The sequence below is a fragment of the Eretmochelys imbricata genome, chromosome 3 (assembly GCF_965152235.1).
Source record: "Eretmochelys imbricata isolate rEreImb1 chromosome 3, rEreImb1.hap1, whole genome shotgun sequence".
Lineage (NCBI taxonomy): Eukaryota > Metazoa > Chordata > Testudines > Cheloniidae > Eretmochelys > Eretmochelys imbricata.
Genome location: NC_135574.1, coordinates 103,194,370 through 103,218,902, shown reverse-complemented (window position 1 = coordinate 103,218,902; position 24,533 = coordinate 103,194,370). Strand labels below are relative to the sequence as shown.

Sequence of the window (24,533 nt, the reverse complement as noted above, 5' to 3'; positions counted from 1 at the left end):
TAATCTAATAAATTGATGACTGTATATACATGATTGTTACCCATTCAGAAACTCTATAATGAAAAATAGAAGTATTTTTCTAAACTAAAGAAAATCCAAATAAAATGCATCAACAAACAGGACTGTAACAAACAATCCAGCATTTTGTGTTGGCTCAGTCCTAAACTGAAAAAAATAAACCCCGGAGAGTCTGAAAATACAATGTTAAAATAAAAAGGACTTACATATTGTTCTCCTTCTGAGTCTTAAAAGTTTGGTCTCTGTGAAGTGGTGTTGTAACAGACACTTTATGACCACAGAGTGGAGTGGAAGTTAAAGTAGGATTGTCCAGGTCCAGATTTTCATGGTTGGCTGAGGTGTTTAAGAACTGCAGTTATGAAAAGAAAAAGCAATATGAACACCTAGATGATGATGTTGCCTTTGAGCAAAACTGGGGGAAAAAAAATCACCTTTCTAGACAATTAACAAGATTATTTCTATTGATCCACATATAATTGTATGTATGGCTATTCGTGTCTGATTACAGGGTAAGGGTGTTAACTCATGAGCAGCTGCTTGAGAGAATCATGAAAAAAAAATTAGCATTTCAAGTGCTGGAACTATGAACAAAAATTACTTTCTGTTCCAATAAGAAGCAGTTACCACTACTCACAAAGCTAAATCTTAAGAACTCAATTCAGTTTTTAATCAAATAAACTGCAAATGACTGCCACCATCATTTGCCTAAGTAAGACTTCAGTAAAAATGAGTAAGGATTTCAGCAGTTGGCTCATAGAGTATGGTGGTTAAATCCCACTAAGCTTTATGTAAAATATTAGGCATGTTTTTAAATTAGTAAATAAAGTGTTTATTATAGGACACTGAACTCCTGTTATCTCTCTGAAAACAGAGTATTCCATTTGCACAGCACAAAGTGAAAATTATAGCAAGCTACAAATGCACTGAATGTTCTGAAATGCAAGTATTGGACTGATTGAACAGGAGACAGTTGGATTATTTAGGTAAAAATTCTGCATTGGGAGGGTGTGGCCTTAACCTCATTTCCATTTCTAATGCTTATGATTCTATGAATTTAGTGGCATCATTACTCTGTTAGTCAAAGTTTTGCCAAAATACATATTACCCAATAGGCCTACTTGTACTATATTTTTGTATGTGCATCTTCTTAATTTGTTACATCTCAAAATATGCACTTAGCTCAGTCAATAATATATGTTTAAATAAACCGATTTGCAAATGTAGCAGACCTTTAGATAAATAAAATGCATTTGATAACCTCCAATAAATTATTTTTCTCTCTTTAAGGACCATCATAAAAGAAAACCAAGAAATCCACAAAGAAAAAAAATCATGCTGACATAATGCTACAGCTGTGACACAAAGCAACAGATGACAGGAAATTCAAAATGGAGATCAAGATGACCTTCATATACAAATTTTATCCCTGTCCCACCCCACCGCAAGAATCATTTGAATTTTCTGGCTGTTGTCAGTTTGTCTCACAATCTGCATGTTATTTAAATAAACAGTTTGGGTTTTTCTGGGTCAGTGAATCACACCGCGTAAATGGACAGAGATGGGAAAGTGTTACAACGAACAGAAATGTTAAACTCTGGTAGTTGGAGGAATTAAAAGCAAGAAAAAGCAAACAACTATCTTCCCCTTCAAAACCACCAAGAATTAAAGAGACAATAAAAAAAAGAGAATCAACAGTTAGCTTGCTGATAATCTAAACTCAGTGGTGAAGATTAACAGCAGTAAGAAGATTCAAACATGGAGTGAAATCAACAAGTGCAACAGCAATTAGTCATTTGTTCCAAAGGATTAGTTTCTAAACTGTTAACACTCTGGTGACTTTTGAGAATTAGTAACATCTGTGCAGAAGACTTGATCTACCTGCGAGGGAGAGAAGGGTAGGCTTTTGACAGGGGAGCGCTTAGGAGTTGAACTGCTGGCCTCAGCAAATCTGAAGGAGCTAGTGTAGCCACTGGCTAAGTGGCTGGAATGCCCTCTCTTTTTGCGAAGAATGACCAACGGAGCTGTGCTGCATTTTGAGGCAGATAAGGACTTTGGTGAGTCAAGAGAACCCTGACTCAACATTATTTTGCTCAAGTTTGTGCTAGGGCGTCCTTCAGGTCTACACGCATTGGCCTCTCTTTGCTGAAGCTGTAAGACTTTGCCTGAGGGAGTTTTGCTAGGCGAAGTGTCTGCTTCTTCAAAGAATTCAAAACTGCTGAGATCACCCCATGATGAAGGATCCTGAAACAACGTGGGAGGCACGGAACTATAAGACAGTATATAGTGCCACCTCATGAAAATACAGCATTACGATATGCCAGTAACAACAAACAACAAAAAAGCCCTTCCCAATTAATTCACTTTGACCCTAGTTTTTTGAGTAATATTATGAACACTTACTCATCTTTTTAATATATCCACTGAGTCTATTAAACTGAATATTATTCCATTGGTACTGGAAACCAAATTCCTGAAAGTAGCAATGAGTCAAGTGATGTCCTACCAATATTAGTTACGTCAATGTAGAGATAATATCTTCGTATTATGGAAGAATACGTTAATCAGTCTCCAAATAAAGCTCATCCTCTCTCTAACCAGGATGCTTGCAACTACATGCTGAATGAGTGTAGCAAAGTTTGAAATGTGCACCCTAGTTGTTATAAACTAAGATGACACCTACAAAATCATATCAATGTAATAGCTCTATTTCAGCTGACATACCCAAAAATCACAGTGAACAAAAGCCTATGTTAAATGCAGTAAGCCACTCAGTATTAAATTAAGGTTTCCAATTCTTTAAATATGCCATGCAAGCTCTTTAAGCTTTGAAAAGAGGCAGCTATTGATGTTATGTCCCACAGCAAGGAAGAATTCCAGAAAAGCATATAGAAGTGTGCACAATCACACATAAGCCTACAGCCTCCTGACACAAACTGAATATCACTTACACTATTACGCTGGTTTTGTTATCTCTAATTTGATTTCATTTTGAGAGAGGGTATTATGAAGAGTCCATTTAAACCAGTGCTTCTCAAACTATCTGATGTGGCGGACCGGCAATTTTTTTTCAGTATACCAGGGACCGGTACCATATTTATGCCATATTATTATTGTATTCGCATAGGCATGTAGCACATCAGATCAGAAAAACTAACATTCTTCACTGTATTAACTGGAGTGGGAGTGTGGCGTACTCGCAGAGCTGTTCCCATTTAAATGCACTGAAGACTGACCAAAAGGCTGTGCGTCTGTGCGGACATTATAAAATGACTATTATTTGTATTACGATCCAAGAAAATATTACTTGAACGTTCGTAGTAATATTAATTTATATCAGAAACAATATAATGAATGTAATAAAAGTTGGCAGACATTTTTTAGGGGGCTTATCCGCTCCCACCCGACAACCTACTGCAGTGTCTTTTTCCTCCACCAGCTCTGCTGATCAGTGCAGATGCTGTCAAATTTCACAGAGCAACAACACCAACAATAATAATTAATCCTCCTCTCCCCAAACCTGCGCTAAACTGTCTCCCAGCATCAAGGGGCTACTTTTTTTTTTTTTGGAGTGGGGTGGAAGGGTGAGAAAAGGAGAGGGGGTGGCAGCCAAGCCCAAGAAATTGCCAGAGATTAATGAGTCTTCTCCTTATTAGTGTGTCCGTGGGCTTTGTCTGCTCGGGGCTGGGCAGCGCGCAGTGTGAATGGATACCACAACGTGCAGGAAACAAACACACACATACATTACACACACTGTGCCTCTCCCTCTCCGTGGAGTAAAGGGGGGGGGGGGCGGGCGACCCGGCCAATGGCAGCGGCCATGGCAGAATCTCCGGCAGCTGCTGCAGCAATGGCCGGGGTTGAGCCAGCATAAGCCAGGGCAGCGTGCGCAGAGCGGAGCCGGCATGAGCAGAATGTGCTGCCTCGGGTCCCAGGCACCATGGACCTTCAGCCGACAGCTCGTGGACTGGCACCAGTCCGCAGACCACCACTTTGTGAGTAGCACTGATTTAAACTACTGAATTTTGTAGTTTGCCGAAAATTACTCCTCCCACACACACAAGGAGGAAAAAAAAAAAAAAAAAGAAATCCATATATTATATAAGATTAAATCACTCTTTGGGACTTGATACAAACAACCATGTGTTATTTTAAAAATAAATTTCAAATCTTGCATTTATGTCGTTCTGAAAATAGAAATAAATATAAGGAGCTCCCAGCTCCACTCCACTTATACCTAGATTGCATGCAAATTTGCCTGGAACTGAGAGTTCTACTTACGGAATCTATTAACTGAAGTGTTTCTGCAAATTCTAAGAGATTCTTAACATTATCCAGGATGTTGCTCTGATGAACGATCATGCATCTTGCAGGGGATGCGCTTTCTTCAGGTAAGCAACCGTGATCCACCGGCGGAGATGGAGTACAGTGGTGATGCTCCCCCAAACAGGAAACAGGTGCACTGTCGCCATTAGTTCTGGTATTGTCAGCAATTGTGGTGCTGTGCCAGCCTGGGTAGCTTGACGTGTGGTTCTGTGTCTAAGGGAAGAAGAAAAAAAAAAAAAAAAGGAGGGAAAAAAGGCAGAAGGAACTTAGCAATGAAATTGCACAAGGTGTCAGATGCTGCTGGAGGAAAGATAAAAGCAGTTGCATCATCTAAAAGCTTACGCCTATGAAACAATTGTCAAGATGTTTCCTTTCATCAATGCAAGACCTTGCAATGGTACATTTTATTTATCTTGAAAGTACCTCATTATTTAGATCCAGTATTAGGTATCATGGGCATATATATTGTATATCCAATAAATTCATACTACTATGTTACTCCAAAAGTCCCATAGAGTCTACAATTCTTGCATGAAGCAAGAATTCGCAAGAATTCCCTGCTTAACCCTCAGCTCTGTAAGAGGCTAAAGGATTTAAGAGTTAGAGTTGCTTTTGTTTGCACATCTCATCTTCTTCTATCCCTGTCTAACACTACAGCTTACACCAATGCAATGAAGAGGCTGTCAAATCAACGTGGTTAGGAAAGCAGAAGAGCAAATTAACAGAAGTTTCTTTCCAGTGTGATCATGCAACAGAAGAAATTGCAAAACATTAACTAAAGTTAAAAGTGGCCAAACTAACACATCATGCACACAATCATTTTATTATTAACCAGAAAAAATTACTCATAAAAGTATCTGCTGGCTATCACTTATGTTCTAGGATGATTTTGGTTTATTTGTTTTAACTATATTATTACATAGAATAAGCTACTTATCTATTTTACCACCTATGCATGACAAAATGTGAGAATTCAGTAATAGCCAGCACGGGTTGCACACATGCAGCTAAAGGTTCTAACATTATTCACAGAAAAGTAAAACAAATTATCAAACATGCACCAAGTCTGAAGTTTACAAAGTATGTAATACACAGCTGAAGTAAGGAATGCAACAGAGAGGAAAAATTAATGAACAGGCACTACATTTTCATTACATGAACCATTGCACACTTTCAGAAACACACATCCCCAGTAATATCAGATCTGGTGGGATTTACTCTGTTAACTTTAGTGTTATCACCCTTGTGGTAAAATGTAGAGCCCAAACTTGCTCCCGCTGACTTTGCAAAAGTAAAAATACCTGCAAATTGTTTAGTACCATAACATACATAAATTTATAAAGCAAATTCATACTAAATATGTGCTATGTTTCATTCTTTTAAATCGGAAATATAGGGCCTTGATTAGTGTCACAGGCAGAGGGGGAGTAAAAAGGTAAAAAGACAAGCACTGGGGTAAAGCTGCTATCCCTCCATCCAAGCACACAGTGACAGTCTTACTGGTAATGCCTGCTGCCCTTTCAGTTCATTCTCAGTCGACATTAGTAGCAACTCTAATTCCTTTATTCGTTTTTCTTTCTCAGGATCTTCATCATTATAGTGTCTCTGCAATTAAGAGTTAAGGGAAAAGAAAAGATAAAGGTCTGATCGGATGTTGCAACTAAAATGCTTATGGCTTGCCGTCCTGTGGTATCACGGCCAAATTAGCCTCAGAGGTAAAACAAATGTCAATTGCGTTTTCCACTGTAAAAATCCCTGTTGAATTTCAATACAGACATTGAAATAGAAAAAGTGAAAGCCATCACACTAAATATCAGCTAATGTGTTTCAAATTTACCTCGAAAGAACTGATCGTTAGCTATGTCAGAACTCCCTCCCCTTCCCCATTTTCTTCTCCATCACTCAGTATGTTAAAAATGTTTTTTCAAGGTAAGAAGTTTGCATTTTAACTTCCATATCAAATGTTTAACAAATTGACTTGTGAAATGATCTTTAAACTATCTACCTGAATAGCTGCAGCGGCTGGCTGAGGGACATTGACAATATTTACATGCAGTGCTACTGGATATGGGATTTGACCAGGGACCTAGGCCAAAACACAAAAGACACTCAAAGTTATTAATTCCATTATGCGAGCTGCAGTGTGTGTTGGGGTTAAACTCAAGCACTACTCCTGCATCTTACACTGAACATTTAAAATCCATAAAATTCCTCTCTTCTAACTTGCAAGAAAACTGAGCAGCTTTTAACAAGTAAATACGACACTAAGCATCAGAGGAGGAAAGACGTTCAAATAAGAAGCACCCACCAGTTCTGAGAGTGGATGAATAATTCAAAGAAAGTTTTATGTTCGTTAAATGTTTCTAAACTGAAGTGCAAATGGGAAACAGATAGATTGTAATAAAACGTAAAACCCAACTGCAATCTACAATCCATAACACAATTGTGTTTAAAGGTAGCAATAATTTTCATATTAGTTATTAGCATAAAAGGATTTGGATTAAAAACAGTAACAATGACCCTGCAATCAATACTCAAACAGAACAAATACTGAAGTCAATGGGAGAGTCACATAAAAAGGGACTACAGAATCAGGCCCAAATATAGCTGAATTTCAACAAGTGCAATACTTACCACCATAAGAAATGCTAATTCATATGCATTATAGTTGGTTAGTTTGTTTTAAAAATTAAGATGTTAGAATGCTGTAGCACAAAGGTATGAAAGCAGGTTTACCTATTTTAGGGTTATGTATGCCCATTATTGTAGTATATGATACTCCAGTTCTGCAAAGAACTTCCTTAACTTTATGTGTGTGAAGTCCCATTGACTTCAACGGGACATAAGCATGTTCTGAAGGTTAAGCACATGCTGAACTGACTTGTGGAATCAGGGCCTGAGTGTCTAAGATCAGCATTCCTTATTTGCCCTCATTCCTCTAGTCCATCCGTGAAAGCAATAACAAAAACATCATTCTTCATCAATTTCAATGCAGATAGCTTAATCACAGATCTACATATGCAACAAAAAGTTTTCAGCAGCTTACGTTTTGTGGCTCCGAGATGTGGTAATAGGAGTAGTCATTGTTAACTGGGGGTTGGGTGGCTGCTGGAAGTTGTGCAGAAGGTGGAGTGTGAACAAAGCCCATTAAGTGATTGTTTTTCTGAAAACTTGCAGCTAATGATGACTGGTTGGCTTTGGAAGACTCCTGAAGATAACCTTCCTGTTCAACCTTTCGACGCATTGTAGAATTCCAGTGGTTCTTGATAGCATTATCAGTTCTACGGAGGAATATATGCATATAAAGACTTTTTCAAATAAAACTTTCAATTCAAATTCAGTATAGTTGTAGCCATGTCAATCCCAAGCTATTAGAGAGACAAGGAGGATGAAGTAATATTTTTTAGTGGATTAACTTCTTTGGAGAGAGAGACCAGCTTTCGAGCCACACGGAGTTCTGGACCTGAAGAAGAGCTCTGTGTGACTCAGAAGCTTGTCTCTCTCACCAAAGAAGTTGATCCAATAAAAGATATTACCTCACCCACCTTGTCTCTCTAATTCAAATTAAAGTTAATTGACTGGAAACTGTTGTCAGTATAGAGCATTTCTAAGATTCCTCAATAAATTTGTCACAATTCAATGGTGTGTGTAACACAGAAAGGTGTTCTACCTTCCTCCTACTAACCCATAAGTCTTAAGCACAGATTTTTAACAATTCCAAATACAAATCAGCTCTCTCAGGTCATTGCACTTTGAAATCAACTACCAGTGGCAATATGCACCATAAGAATGTATGGGATAAGACGCATGGATCTCTACTATGACTAGGATTTATGGATCTAGTTCTGATGTTTCTCTTCAATTATATCTCACTGTGAGAAATTAATCACTTGAGGTCTACCACATCTCCGCTAGGTGAAGCAACTGGCATGTGGAGCAAACCCCACCTTCTAGGTTGCTTCATGCACCATCATTTTTTTGAAGCATTAACATTCCAATAGAATTTTGCTGCATTCTATTACTACAAAGAGAAAGTGCAGGAACCAGCAGTGAAACGGTTAACCTCCAAGCAAATTTCACAACTGGGCAACTGAACAGTTATTAGGGAAAGTTTTTTTTAAATTTCAGAAAACAAACTTTCAAGTATTCAATTGTGTGATTAGACAAAAGCTATGAGAACTGCATTATTAAAATCAGGTCTTGGGGTAACTCAAATATAACGCCTCTATCTGAGAGTCTTTACTTCACCATCACGCAGTGTTATTAACTGTGGGTGTCTGTGGTACAAGGAAGGCTGCAAGAAGATTGTAAGGCTCTCCAAACGACAAGCCTATTTGTGGTTCTTCTCTCCAGCCAAAAAAGGCCATCACACTTGTGTCTTGGAGATGTTTTACCAACTACTGGAGTCTAGAGGGAAAAGAATGTTGCTTGTTTATTTTGTATATTTGACAGCACTTTGTGTTTGGGCACTTTCACTGTTACCGCTGCAAAGTCAGTAAGACTTACAGATGCACACTTACAGATGAGTAGTCCCATTGAAGCCAACAGAACACCTCATATGAATAAAGTTACTCATTCTACATGAGGGTTTTCAGGATTGGCATTTGAGTTAGTTAGTTTCCCTTAGTTTGTATCTGGATCATTCACATAGCAACAGAGAAGAGTAAAACACTTTAAAATATGGGGAAAATATTAATGTAAAACCATCAAAACTGTCTGGGGCACAGGGGTAGATGTAGCTTATGAAACAACTTTTAATTCATTGTTAAAAATACTGACTGGATTTCAAGCTGACTGTATCCTCTTAGCTGAATGTAAACTTAGTTTCATGTATAGAGTCTGATCTTGCACCATTAAGTCAACAGAAGTTTTGACAAATACTCCAACACAAACAAGACTAGAGCCACACTTAGGAAAGCCCTGATGATTTACTATGCTTACTATTTCTTCATCCAGTGGCAAATACTTTAAAAAATATTTCTCCATATACTTGGTCCCAGTTAGATCAATGGCACTAGGATTTGGCTCAAAGCATTTTGGTTTAGAACATGCAATTCTTTCAGTGTACTAAGAAGTCACCTGAAACAGACTGCTCAGACTCAAAACCTTCTCTTCACTATTTAACGGCTACTATATGTCATTACCTTCCAGGCAGCAACTTTGCAATTTCTGCCCATCTGTTTCCCAGCCTCTTGTGTGCCTGATAAATAATTCTATCTTCTTCTTCAGTCCAGGAGGTTTTCTTTACTTCTGGATTCAGATGGTTGTGCCACCTCTCCCTGCATTGTTTTCCAATCCTCCCCTTCAAGTGCTTGGCAATAACAGACCAGCGCTTTGGGCCGTATTTTTGCACAAGTTCTATCACCTTCAAAGAAACACAGAAGAACCGCCCATGTTTTAGTGTGACATAATGAATTAGTGCAATCATTCTGTAATACTCCAATATCTTCAATGAAGTTTCTCAAAACCGCTGTAGTAGAGCAGATGGGTAGGCACTGCTTCGTATTTTCTATTTATATACTTAACGAAAAGGAAAAGGCTTTGGTAATATCAAAGGCATTTCTAGCGTTTAGATTTGCAGCATTAAAGTATTGATTACTTGATTTGTGTAGAGCACTTTGAAACTGTACCAGGAAGCACTAAATAAATGCTAAATATTGATATTATTGGGGCCAGTCTTCAAGTCCTTCCTCAGGCAGTACTCCCACTGAAATCACTGAAGTCTAGATGAGTTTTATCCTAGTTAAGGCTGCAGTATTGGGCCTATCATTAAGTACTATTTAAAATATGAGGCTGAAAGAAAAGTTGATTACCCGCTGATCCTCTTCTTTAGTCCATGGACCTTTGATAAGTTCAGGATTTAGTACTTTCTGCCATCGATGCTGGCACTGCACATCTGTCCGATTCTAATTGCATATAAAATATACAAATTAATCACTTGTCATATAAGATGAAAGAATTGCAATATTTCTTTCTCAGTGCACTTGCTCCCCAAACAGACCCTCTATGTATCTCATTGCCAATTAATACAATGAAGCTATATGGGAATAACTGAGACAAGATTGAAATGAGGGTCCTCAGCAAATCAACGGCTGGGAAGTACTCTGCACATTGAATTAGAAAAGCATCTTTTCCATAATTGTCACTGTATCATGGTAACTAAACAAATTTATCCTTTAATATCTATTAAAGATATTTTTAAAGAATAAGTGTTATTATATGTTATCTGTAGAATTTGAACAACAATAAGAGATCACAAAAGAGATCTCATATTTTATAAGCAGCATTTACTAGTGATCAAAGCTAGGTTTTTTTTTCTGTACTAAGACATTTTTGTTTTACTGACAGATCAACCATCTGTTCTATAACAAATCCCCAAAAAAGTCTTTTTACATTTCCCCTCCCCCATCTGAGATGAGTAGTGAGATAAATAAAATTGAGCATAAAAATTGATATTCAACAAGGCATCCTACTGTATTATAGCTGCATTTCCTAAGTTACCATTTGTGGGGGGCTTTATATCACATGAAAATGTAGTTAAGAAATAACCTCTCCCCCACCCCTTACTTGAAAATGGGTGATAAAGAGTTGTCATCTCTGCAAACGAAAACAGAAACAGTGTCCACTTACAGGAAGAAAATTGGCAATAACTTTCCAGTCTTCTGTACCATTCTGTTCCACAAGTTTCTTTAGTTTTTCATCCTAGTTTTTCATAAAGACAACATCATCAATGCTCCAATCACTTAGCGCTGCAACTAAAATATATCAGTCAAGCTAAGGTAAAAAAAGAAAATACTCCACGTTGCTGAATTTTTATGGATCCACTTCTTTCAGGGATCCAGGACTGACATAAAAGGGAAGTCTCTGGCCTGATAATACTTTTTTTCTTGCCAAATACACCTTCTCATTCAGCAGATAGTTTTTCTTTGGTTATGGGTAGGAACTTAAATATATTTTCTGGGCTTCTAGACTATGCAAATTATGCTGATCTGCATTTTATCAGCCAAGGCAATTTAAATGATTATTTTGGGGCTGGTATTTTCAAATAAGTCTAAAGGAGTTAGGTGTCCAATGTCCACTGAAATTCAATAGGATTTAGGTGCCATATTCCTTTAGGCTGTTTTCAAAAAGCTTTAAATGTTAATCACAATACTGCATAAGATTCTATACTGAATGCATAACGTAAGTAATCCGCCATATTTGCTGCTGGTGTAAATGGGCAAAACTCCTAAATGGGTGAAACTCCATTTCTTCAAAGGAGTTTTGAATATTTTCATCAGCAGAGATTTTGGCCCAATATCCTAAAAGGAAAGTCCAGTAATGTAGGCCCTAAATACCAAAAACAGCCAATTAAAAACATCAAGAATTGTAATAGCAATTCAAGTTTTTAAAAAAACCTTACATGAAGCAGCCTGCTAATGTTTATGTATCAGAATGAATCACTGGTGTTGAACAAGCCCAAATATCACTCAAATAACTGAATTAACACATTTCACACAAAAATTAAACCATTGTAAATGACCATGGATTATCCACCCCTGTAAATGAACTTTTTATTACTACAATTTGCGCAGAAAATAGACACAAGAGCACTAAAAGTTACCAAAGCATATTCTCTTATATTCAGTCTTTCAAAAGGGGAACGTATCTTTAATGTCAGTTTGAGGTACAGAATAGATGTTTCTTCCAGATTTTAGTTACTGACCCATGGAATCACAACTCCATTATTAAAGCACAAACTTCAGATGATCCATTTATTTGTAATAAGAGGGCAGAAGTTTGTACGACAGTTGTTTGCTGCTGTTAAGATACTGAATAGACGTCATTTCTCACATAGCAACCATTTTCAAACAAAAGAGCCAGCAATAACAATCAAACATTGCTACAGGTAACTTTAAAATTGTCGAACCCTGCCAGCTTAATGCAGTAGTTTGAACACCTATCGGGTATAACAGGCTTTCTGGAGTCAAGGATCAGTATTTAGACTTTTTTTTAAAAAAACAACAACCCACAAATTTACATCTAATTATGTATATAGCCAAATTCTGCCCTCATACATTTGCATGAGATTCACGCTGAAGTTGATATCTAATGAAATCTGCATCTGAGAGAAGAATTTGACCCATTTACTCTCTTTTTAACCCAAATGTAGTAAGTGAACCTTTATTTACCTCTTCACGGGTCCACCTGGTTTTTCCTAAATGACGTTTTCCAGCCTTAGGAAGCAGACCATCGTAGTCATGATCATACATCTCAACATCTTCATCGTCATCATCACTACTATATATACTACAAAAAGAAACAGGAGGCGACTTAGAGTGGAACATGAAGACTTAAGTTCCTGAATTACAAAATATATGAAAAACAACAATCTTTACAAAGGTTATACAGATAAAAGTTTGAAAACTTGCACAACAAGATTTTGTTCTGCATTCTATTCTACTATTCTGAACTGGTTCTGCTGTTTTTGGTATCCACAGATACAAGCAAAAGGCTGGCAACCTTCTTATTACTGTACATGTTTAGACCTGCTCATACTGTTAGATCAGTGGCAACTTACACACTTGGCAGCCTTTCAACCAATGAAAGTTTCAAATTAAAATACGTTTAGGACAATAAAGAGAACAAGAGGCTATGTCCTTTACACAAGTGCATATGCAAAATCTTTAACTCAGGCTACATATTTTGAAGAGTGCTTAATGTTTTCACATATTTGATGAAGTAGCTGGTTACACAATTCCCACATGGTATTTTATGTACAAATATAAAAATAGTAAAATTATGCAATAATATATTAGTCATCATTTTGGGATTAGAAGACCAAAAATATTGAAGGGCACAAGTTTTTCAAAACTAATTAAAATGAAGGCCATCAAGCGATCACATTATTTTGTAAATAAACTCTTATCAATTATGTCACAGTTCATGGTCGAGTATAGACAAAGCTGAGGACAAGTACAATACAAGATCTCTATAGTAACCACATAAATGATCAAGTCTCCTTATACTGAGTATTTTGCTAACTTTATAACTTTACTACCTCTATGCCATTTCTAAATACCTCATACTGTTTTTGAAATACTCTAGTCCTCACCTAATTAATGACGAAGGGATTTCCCCAGAGGCTATCTATGGGTAAAAAGGAATCTATTACTGTTTTCACAACCAGCACTAACCCTATCCCGCTAGCTAAAATTGAAGTGTTTTGCAACAGGAGTTGTCTTTCTGTTGGGTAAAGTATTATTTCCAACTTTAAGATAAAAACATCACTTTTGAAACTTCAACAAAGAGATGACATCTTTCGTACTACAGAAAAGACAATGTAGTATTTGACTAATGATCATGATATATGGAAGAATCTTTAGATACAATATTAAAAACCTGTTTTTGATAAACAGCCATATTAATAAATCCACACTAACAACACTTCAATTAAGGATGGACCAGACACTATTCCTCCTGTTAACCTTGTTTTTCAGAGACTTTTGGGGGGGGTCGGGGTCATTAAGCTGAAGTTCAATGTACAGGTTGCTAGCCAAGATGCAAGTACCACCAAAATTCAAGCAATCAAAAAGCTTAAAAGAAAGTATATTCAGTTAAAATAACATTAAGTCTTTAGCCCTGTCTTCTGGCACATGTTGTGTATCAAGGAAAATCGCTATTTAAGAGGTTTTTCAGCATCTGCAGTGATGCATGTGGCCTATTTGAGACCAAGTCGCAAATGGCTAACAAACTGGCAAAACAGGTCTGCTAATTCCATTCTTAATTTACTACCACTGTGCCTAGGTAGGGTGGCACATGTGACTAGATCAGGGATTCTCAAACTGGGGGTCATGACCTCTAAGGGGATTGTGAAGTTATTACATGTGGGGACCGCCTGAGCTGTCAGCCTCCATCCCAGTCCCCACTTCACGTCCAGTATTTATAATAGTGTTAAATATTTTTAAAAATGTTTTCAATTTATGGGGTGGGGGGTCACATTCAGAGGCTTGCTGTGTGAAAGGGGTCACAAGTACAAAAGTTTGAGAACCACTGGACCAGATAGTTCACTCACAAAGACTTGTGGAATATTTAGGCATAGCTAGTGACTTCAACTCAATCCAATCCTTCAACTCAAAAGAGTAGTTATTCACAGTAGTAGTCTCACTGACTACAGTAGGACTACTTACATGAATAAAGGTTGCAGGGTCCTATTCATATGAACAGAATGACAGCCTTAGCTCTATTTCTTTGCCTTTATTTTTTTTAAAGTTAGATTTTCTTTTCTAAGTAACACATGGAGACAATTGTGTGACTGCTATTAACGTTAACAGAAGTTTTGTAGCTAAATACCCATGTATCATTTTGAAAATTGGTGTCACTGATATTGGAAGTACCAGGTACAGCCAGCAGGGTGACATCTCCAGTGCTGCCAAATGTTCCAGGTACATCAACGGAACATGACACAAGTGAAACTGGAGTAGATTAGTGATGAAAAGGTTACCATTATTTTAATGTAATACTTATAATCTAAATTCTTTCCTTACCTACCAAGGACCTTATTGTGGCATACAGAATGAGTAACTCCCACTCTGTGTCTCCTGTGACAGGAGAATTCGGCGGGGGGGGGGGGGAAAGGTGTTATAGGATGATCCGCACCGCATTTAGCGAATCAGGTTTCTAGCATATGTCTGAAACATTTTTTTTAAAATATCTGAATGCTCAAAATCTGGCCCCAACAACAAATGCACTTGCTAATTACCAGTAGAGTGGACTAAGTGAAAGGGTTAATGATGCCACACATGCTAGCTTTCAGTGCTGTTTAAATACTCTACAAATATGAATGCTACATTTTTGTCAAGGAAACCAAATTGTGCAATGATAAAAAAGGGGGTGGGGGTGGAGAGGAAATGACTTGCTGCTCTACTGTGATTGAAGAAACTGGGCACAAACAACCGAGGGGAATCCACTTTCGTTGTTTTGACTAATCCACTTTGCCGACATCTCCTTGCAGAGCACTTCACGGAGCTGCTTAAGCTATGTAATCTCGAGTTTCCCTTCTCGCACCAGTACATCCCCTTCGCACCCAGAGGGAAAGTATCTGCTGCTCCGCGAGCACGGCGAATCACCACCACTCGGGCTGGGAAGGACCAGTCTGAAGGCTGCTAAGCAGCTCCACTTTCCTCCCGTCTCTCCCGCTCATTCAGTTCCTGTAAAGAGCAACTGACCCTTTCGTTTTGCAGGCCTGGCTTCCTCCACCACTCCTGACACGCTCATTCCGCCACTCTGCAAAGTCAAAATAAAATACAGACTACCCACTAGGCTCTCACCCCCCATCACTACCACCTCCCGTCTAGCCCCAAGAGGGAGGCGCAAGCGAGGCGGGGACACATCTACTGTGACTTGGCCCCCGCCCCCCCGGAGGGACAGGATGAGTAATTCATAGTCCGTCCGTCCTAGTAACACACTCGCTCTCTCATACTCAAGTAACAATCTAGTTTGCACCGAACCCCCACCCCGAGCCTCCTTCTAGATTTCACACGCTGGGCAATGCAAACCTTTTTTAAGTCAGCGATCGGCAACAAGAGGGAAAAGCTGCGGGGGAGGGGGATTTGCTTTTCTGTCGCAAGCCTGGGGGGGGGGGTGGACAGAAAGGAGAAAGAGAATCTCCACGTGTCCGACCGCCAGTCCAGAGATCATTAGAAAACAATCCTCCTACAGTGTGTGTGTGTGTCTGTAACAGCAGCCACCACGAGGCGCTCAGACCTCTCCCTTCCAGTTCGCAGCACGCCGCCCGCCAGAGGGAAGGGAGCAGCAGGGATCAGTCACCCCCAGTACCCCCCCCCCGCCACCACCACAACACAGCTCGCGGTCTGTGCCCCCCCGCCCCCCCTCAGTCCCATGCAACAGCCCATTCCCCAGGAGGAGGAAAACAGCAACGGGAGCAGCCACATGACAGCTGCTGCCAAACGCCCCTCTCTCCTTCTTCTCTCCCCACCCCACCCCCTCCTGCCAAAGTCTAAAGAGTTGCTCTCATCGCGCTGCTGAAAAGCTTGCTCGGGCTCCGACATGTGCGGAGCGGCGTGTGCATTACAAATAAAAAGCCTTGCAGGGCATAATTATAAACCGAGAGTGAGCGGGGCAGAGTCGGAGTCATTAAAAGAAGGGTTCTGCAACTGCAAAAAAAACAAAAAGAAAGAAAGAAAGAAAAAAAAAGGTTTGCTCCCTCCCCAGCGCCTCCTTTTCACGCCGCCTGTCTGCCACCCACCTGACATCCCACCTCCACAAAGAATGAATGAAATGGGAATGAACTACCTGCAGCCACTAAACAAGTCCGACATTTTTGGGCTTACATCTGCCATCTGCTTAGCTCCTCCAGCTCAAACAGACCGCAGAGCAGCTCGGCACAGATCGCTGAAGGCAACAAGTCCAAGTGGGAATCCTGTCTCCCCCTCCCCACACACACACACACACACACTCCCCCCCCCCCTCTAATTTGTAGCCACGCGTGCCATGCACGGTCCTGGGAAATTTCTGCCTGAGCAACTTGCAAAATGCACTGCAAATTGCAATCTTCCCAATATCCTGAGTCTTTTTTTGGGAGGGAGGGAGGGAGAGAGGGGGGTGGTTGAGAAGGGACTGAGGGGGTTCCTAATATGCTATTCATTTGGTCTTGCAGGGTCTGTTTAAGTTTCCCTCTCCCCTTCCCTGTGCACAGTCTGACAGGCGTGGGGAGGATCTGGCAAACCACTCCTGCAAAAACTAAAAAAATAAAAATAACCCAAATAAACCTCTCTATCCATAGACTACTAAACATACACACACACAAATGCTTTCATGCTGCAAAGAGTTTACCTGTGCCTGGGTCTCCTGGCCATCCTGGGACTAGCCACAGGGGGAGGAAGGGGGGACGTGTGCTGGCTGAAGTGCTTTGCTTTCTGTGCTGCTTAAAAGTGCCCCACCGCCGCACAGTGAAGTTTTCAGGAGCAGCAGCAGGAGGAGGAGGAAACAGGTTGAGATTAAAGAGTAAACTCTGTAAACAGAGATGCCATCAAACAAAGGGCTTTTTGGACACTCCCCCTCCCGCCAAATCTGGCGCCCCTGCAATGCGCAAGCGCCTCAGAGCCGGGAGGTTCCAGCCTCGGCCGCTGGGGTTTATTGCCGGGGCCGCGGCTGGCCGAGGAGCCGCTTCCAGCCGCGCCGCCTCTCCCCCTGCGTGGCTGGGAGCCCGCGCGACGGCGGCGGCCAGGAGCGGGGCAAGGGCGGCAGCAGGAGAGGCGCCTTTTGCTGCACAATCCCCGCTCAGCAGCATCAAGTCCCCGTGACTCCCCCTCCCCCCCCAACACACATACACAAGTTGTCCCTGGGCAGCAGAGCTAAGAAGCACCGCTCTCAGCCCCCCCCCAGTGCCAGCTCTCCGGGGGGTTGATGCGAAAAAACTGTAGTGATTAAACCGCCGCCCCCCGCACACACACACCCACACCCACACACCAGAGGAGGGAGGACTTGCGCTGGGTGCATTTCAGAGCCAGGCTCACAGACCCAGTGGTGTGACATGCCCCTCAGCCGGATGGCCACAGCCTGAGAGGAGCCCCTTCTAGGGTGCGTCCCTGGCACGCGTGTGCGAGGGACAGGGGGTGCAGCTGTGGGAGGGGTGCGAGGGTCCTGCTCCTGCAAGCCTGTGCTTAAGTGCGGGGTGTAGTGGGTCTGGATCTCCCGTGGGTCTGAATCTGCCTGCGTGGCGGTGGAGTAGGATTGGCTGGGTAGAGCAGTGTGTGTGTGTGTCTGAGAGGGGGTGATACGTGTGAGTCAATATGTGGTGTGTTTCAGAGTAACAGCCGTGTTAGTCTGTATTCGCAAAAAGAAAAGGAGTACTTGTGGCACCTTAGAGACTAACCAATTTATTTGAGCATGAGCTTTCGTGAGCTACAGCTCACTTCATCATACTCCTTTTCTTTATGTGGTGTGTGACTCTGACTCTAGGTTACTCTGAGTTGTATGTGTGTGTGAGAGTAGTTCATTCAGTGGAAGGGGGAAATGTCCCCAGCTCAAAGTGCACCTGTTGCTTGCTTGTTTAGTGTTAGTTTGCTCTGGTTCAGCAGGGTTTACGCTGAAAAACCAAAACGAAGGGAGTGAAGCCCAGTAGTTTGTAAGGGACGAATCATTGTTTGTTTGGGTTTGTGTTGCTGCTGGTGTAGGAGGCTGATTTTTGCTGGAGTCTGTCATGCAGTCCCGCTGGGGATTTTTACTGTCGTTCCTCTTGCTGCTACCGGGACCTGGACTGTGCCTGTTACTGCAGCTTGCCTTCCCCGTTTTAGCAGAGGTAGTGGGTGTCCGATGAGCTCCAGAAAACTTTTTTTTTAATACATAAATGAGTCACAATTTGAAAATGGTGAAACATGCAAAGTTCCCAGGCTACTCTGCGAGTTACAATTCAGACACCTGTGGTGTTCCCCAGTGTATGGACTCTTCGACCAAAGGCTTAGTTTATGAATGAACGTTTCTTGCCTTCATTCCGTCTGGGGGACAATGGAGCCATAAGCACCCTGAGCACTTTCAGTTTTATGGACTCTAAAGTGTCAGGCTATTTTTAAAGAACAAGACCACAAAAGATCCACATTCTAAGATGTGCACTTTAAAATTACCCAGGCAAATCACCAGAAGGATACTCAGACTGAAAGCGCACCCAAAAGAATGACAATTTATGAGTTCTCGGTGGCGTTGTTCCTCTCTGAATCTAACTGTGAACTCTCCAAAACCTTCCAAACTTGCTGAGCCAGTGGCCTGAGCTCACTTCACTCCAAGTCCTTTAGGGCTTTTTAGAAGTGGAAGACTTCATTCAAGGGTAGTGGTGAATAAAATACAAAGTGTAAAGCATATAACACTTTCATTTGTAATAAACAGTCACATACTGTAGCCCTTGCAGTTATGTAGACTTTTTAATTGGAGCAGTTAACACACTAGTGACTGCAACATTTTATGTTTACATACATGCCTATTTAATTCTGTATATATTTCATAATACAATTTGTTAAATCTTAATATCTGTCTGTGAATTTAATATTTGTGTCAGGGGTACTCCCTAGATTGTTAGGAGTCAGAAGTCACGACATGTTATCGGAAATACGAACTTCAATAAATTAGCAGTAAGGTGTTCTCACTGCAGCTTTGCTACTGACTCACTATATGACCTTGGGCAAAATCCTTTGCTATTCTGTGCTTCTGTTTGGCCATTTGCAAAATAGGTCTAATTTCCTAATTCCCAAGGTTGTTAGGTTTAACTTACAATTTTTTGTAAAGTACACTGAAATTCTCAGATAGAAAGGAAATAATAAGAATAATTAATGCTGACATACTAAAAAACCAAGGACCCATTCTAGCGTCCCTTGAAGCCACCTCCCATTGACTTCAAGAGAAGTTGTATTGGGAATTCAGGGAGGGCAAGAAATACTCATGGCCTCAGAGTTTCTTCTGGTAAAGAAATCCTTTTGGAGTCAGGGAGGTAGCACTGCAGAGGACAAAGCTTATTATACTGTAGTATCTTAATGAAGTTCTTAAGGGATTGGTAAAAATTGGTTACTGAGCAGCAGTGCTGGTGGTTTATTAAAAGTATTCCATAGGAAGTTGTTGGCAATTAAGTTGGTATTCATGAAGGGAAACATCAAATCTTCAGTATTATACCCAGCCATGCTCATTGTATGTTACAGTGAGAACATCTGTTATTTGTAGCAAAGTAACCCTTACTTATTCTCATGTATAGTCAGAGTTTGTCAGCCCAAGAATCAAAACTTTTGGCAATCCACAAGAATAGAACTTTTATTTGGAAAATGTATGCTGCATTGCTGTTGATGGGGGTGGTACTTATTTTACCTCGCCTGGTTTCTTAGGGTCTAATCCTGCATCCCTTGCACAAAGCTCTTTATATGAGTAGGACACATATGAGTAAGTATTGCTCAGTGTGAGTATGGTTTTCACAAATGGGCTGTAAGGTAGGCCTTTAATCAAGATAAACATAAGAATGGGACCTTGAATTTGATGGACCTACTTGTGTAAGTATTACTCACCATGACTAAAGAGTACTCAATGTGAGTAAAAATTGGTCATTTAGTGAAATGATATGTGCATACTGTCTATTATATATATGAAATACCTCCTAAATGTGCTGTTTCATGGTCCTTCCTTCTCTTAAGGAAGATGTTTTCCCTTTTTTGACTACTTTCAGATACATAAAGAGTGAATGTTAGCTGAGACAAACTGAACACATCCCCAGTCTATTCATATCTAAGTTTCCACAAATTAATTCATTGAATTTCTGTTATTGTCTGCTGAATTAAGTAAGTGGGTGGTTATATGTTCAAGCTTCCTTGGAGGTATTTACATTTATGAATACGCCGTTTCTATTATGAACCTGAACAAACACATTTTTCCTCCCAGAATTTAAAAAAAAAAATCAATTTGTCTGTCTGTGTTCAACATCTATTTGGAGTGCATAATGACTGATGTCCTAGAAGATCACATATGCACAGTCAGTATTGGGGGGCGAACAATCTCAAATCTTCGGTTTGCTGCTGACATTGACGGCCTGGTAGGTAGCGAAGATGAACTTGCGACCTTGTGAAACAATTGGATGAAACCTTCGCAAAACATGGCCTGGAAATCAGTACAGAGAAAACCAAGCTAATGACAAACAAACATGACCTGATCTGCTCACATATCATTGTCAGTGGACAAGAGCTGGAGACAGTGAAACAGTTCAAGTATTTGGGGGCAATCATCACTGATGAAGGATCAAAGGCAGAAATTCTGGCAAGAGCTGTGCAAACAACAGCAACAGTAGCGTAGCTAAAGCCAATTTGGAGGAACAAGAACATCTCCCTGGAATCCAAACTGAAACTGCTGCACGCACTGATCATCTCCATTTTTCTGTATGTGTGCGAGACATGGACCCTTACGGCAGAACTTGAATGGAAAATAAAGGTGATAGAGATGAGATACTTTCATAAAATCCTGGGCATCTCCTACTTCGACTACATCACTAATGAAGAGGTCCGCAACATCATCACCCAATGCGCTGTGTCATATGAAGACCTCCTGATGACCGTGAAGAAGCACAAGCTGAAGTGGTACGGCCATGTAACAAGATCATCTGGCCTATCCAAGATCATCCTCCAAGGGGCAGTACAGGGGAAGAGAAGAAGAAGTAGACAGAAGAAGAGATGGATTGACAACATAAAAGAGTGGACAGGAATGGACTTCACAGAGACTCAATCACTGACACACAGTCGTCAGGGGTGGAGACAATTGGTTGATTGTTCATCAGTGATGGTGCCCCAGCGACCAGTGCGGTTATGGGAGTGATGATGATGATGATTCTACGTGAAACTGCAGGCAAAACATGACTTTCAGGGGGAAAGCTTTTATTTTGTAACAAAATTAAGTTAATGGTCAGTCATCTCCTAAGATATATGTGTGCAGCTCCCACTGATGTCAACCGGATTTGTGCACATCACGGGGGAATGTCTTGCATCCTTAAAGTTTACAACATAATAATGATTAACTAAAGGAAAGTAGCCAGAACTTCTTTTCTTTTCACATTTGCACAACTTAAAACAATTTTGGGTGTCAGGGGGATTTTTGTAAATCTTTGCTGAAGACCCGTTTATATCTGAGATATTGAATTTTAAAACCATGTACTCTGGATGTGCAGTGACACATTTTTTTTTATTGTTAACCTCTTCCTGCCCAGACTTCATTAATTTATGATGTGGCTGCACCTATTTACAGCAATTGCACCAGACGACAGAATAACTATAAAAGGCATAACTACATGTTCCAGTGATCTTTTATTTACTTTTGGAAACTGTAATAAGTAACTCAATAAAAGTAATTATGTACATAGTAAATACAGGATAATACGCAAAAATGCTAAATCTTTACTCCCCACACCATCGCCGACACACACTGTATTAAAGTATGTAAAAAAAATGCACAGTTCAGAATGAAATCCATAATGTGGGCACTATGGGTTCATCCTTGATATTTTCCTGTTGTGCGCTATATCTAGTTCTTGAAAGTCTGGCATTCAGTCCTGCAGTCCTTAGTCAGGCAAAATTTCCATTGATTTTAATGGGAATTTATCTTGAGGAAGGATTATAGGATTGCACCCTTAGACTGGGTTTTTCAAAAAGGCTAGGAGTTGGTGCTTAATTTTCTCAGGCCATTTTGCAAATACCAGCTTTAATTCTTAACCGTTATTTGTTCCTGTTTTTTCAGGGTTTGTTACAGAACCTTAAAGGGACACTGCCAATTTAAAATTATATGTTATAAACCAACACCTTTCTTTACCCATGTTACCAGTAACACCTTAGATTATCAAAAGTAATATTTTTTAAATAATTTATTATTTGTGCTGTTTGTTTGCTGTTTGCATTTCCCTCAGATTGGACAATGAAAATCAGTGAAGTAGGTTTTACTTTTATTGTTTGTTTCATTTTTGGATTCTTGTTGCTGTAATGTTTGGGTTTCATATGCTGCAGAAGAATGTTTATTGCTTAAAATCAGCTGGTTTTAAAGGACTTAAAGAAATTTGGAAAAATGTGATATTTTTTAAAAAAAGGTTTGTTTTAACATTTAGATTTGAGGCAGAATTTAAATTGATGGCGTTGCTTTAACATAGACTCTCTCAAATATAATTTTGTATATGTGAATAAGGAAAGAAGAGTGGTTAAGACACAAGAGGGGGAGTCAGGAGGCCTCAGTTGTAACATGGGTTATGCCACAGACTTCTTGCATGTCAAGTCCCTTAGGGTTATATATATTTTGTGTCGTATTCCAGGCTCCCTTAATTGTGGGTACAATTTGTGACTGAAAATCTGCATCTACATTTTTACTCCTGCAAAATGAATCGAGAGTGTACATCGGAGCAGTCAGACTTCTAACTTCTTGACTTTTACCTGCAATCAAGATAGTTAAAAGTGTCACTACTCAGATTTGTAACCGCAAGGGAACTGCAGGAACAAAAAGGTAGGTATAAGTAGTACCCTAAAGGCAGGCCACCTTCCTGAAAATTTACATTTTAATTAATCTGGAAGGGCCAAACCAGATAATGTACTGAGGGTCTGTACAAGGGGAACCACTCTAAAAGGATAGTCAAATACTTAATTCCATTCCACTGTTATCACCTTCTCCAGTGTCCTGTGGAGGACCTTGCAATGGGCTGGAGTTCCATCAGTGGGTAGATAGAGGAACAGTAGTAAGGCTAGGGGAAATCCACTCAAGAGTTAATGAAGAAGAGCCTCTCTGTGCTAAGCCGAGCCCCTCTATGCAGAGGAACTCAGGAACACATGAAGAGGGCCATGATCTCACAGCCTCCCATCAGCCCCCACACTCTGGAGTGCATGTAGGTAACTCAGCCAGTAGCAAACATCAACGTCTGAGTTATCCACATGGAAGTCAATAGAAGTTTTGTGTAAAAGGGGACTGCAGAGTACAGAGATTCAGTTGCGTTCAAGTGCAAACTATATTTCAGGTTCTCACAGTGGCCCAGTTTTGGAAGACCCTGCTATAAGGTCTAAAGTAAGTAATGATCTCTGTATAAGGGTAAGGGAAAATCAACAGTAACCTGAGTGCTTCATGCTGCCAATAGGACAGCACTATAGAGTGCAGCTGTATAGTATCAGGATGGGAGGAAAGAGGTATAAACTGGATGAAATGATGATCCTTCGTGAATGATGAAAAATCCTCCACATTTTAGCAGTGGTTCTTTTTTGTGGCAACCCCTCTTTGTTTGTATAATGGCTTGGAAGGGAGAGCTATGCCCGGGGCCTCCCAACTGCAAAACCAGAATACTATAGAAGCTGAACATGTGTTCTACAAAGGCTATTTCGTTAGTTCTGAAACAACAGCACTATATTTTGTTTCTGCAGAGTGCAGTAGGGTCAAATTCAACCCTGGGGGAAATGGGACCAATTCCTTGGCCATCTGCAAAGTTGCATGTGCTTAAACCAGGGCTGTATTTGAGTCTTAGACTCTGCAAAGGGTGAAAGTGTATTGGACTGCCCAGATCTATGAATTTATATTTAGCAGTGTGAGCTTGATAGTACAGAGGACAAACACAGTGCATACGATGAAACACAATGCTCTCATAAATAAATAAATACATAAAATTATATACTTTTCTTTCCAAGGCACAGTACAGAAAATAAGGAACATCT

General features: G+C 40.2%; 1 protein-coding gene across 3 annotated transcripts in view; it reads right to left on the bottom strand.

Annotated features, from left to right (window-relative positions):
• Nucleotides 1–17,375, bottom strand: part of MYB (MYB proto-oncogene, transcription factor) — a 35,360-nt gene extending 17,985 nt beyond the window's left edge. The window contains exons 1-10 of one of the 3 annotated variants that reach the window (XM_077813074.1): nucleotides 17,176–17,374; nucleotides 12,513–12,630; nucleotides 10,972–11,043; nucleotides 10,155–10,247; nucleotides 9,486–9,706; nucleotides 7,388–7,622; nucleotides 6,347–6,427; nucleotides 5,842–5,946; nucleotides 4,297–4,554; nucleotides 225–367 (exon numbers count right to left, since the gene is read on the bottom strand). In XM_077813074.1, the coding sequence (XP_077669200.1) occupies nucleotides 225–367; nucleotides 4,297–4,554; nucleotides 5,842–5,946; nucleotides 6,347–6,427; nucleotides 7,388–7,622; nucleotides 9,486–9,706; nucleotides 10,155–10,247; nucleotides 10,972–11,043; nucleotides 12,513–12,630; nucleotides 17,176–17,198 (1,349 nt within the window). In that variant the 5' untranslated portion in view covers nucleotides 17,199–17,374. Of the gene's footprint in view, nucleotides 1–224; nucleotides 368–4,296; nucleotides 4,555–5,841; nucleotides 5,947–6,346; nucleotides 6,428–7,387; nucleotides 7,623–9,485; nucleotides 9,707–10,154; nucleotides 10,248–10,971; nucleotides 11,044–12,512; nucleotides 12,669–17,175 lie in introns of those variants that run through there. The other 2 variants (XM_077813075.1, XM_077813073.1) reach the window with 2 other exon arrangements.
• Between the last annotated feature and the right edge of the window lie 7,158 nt (nucleotides 17,376–24,533).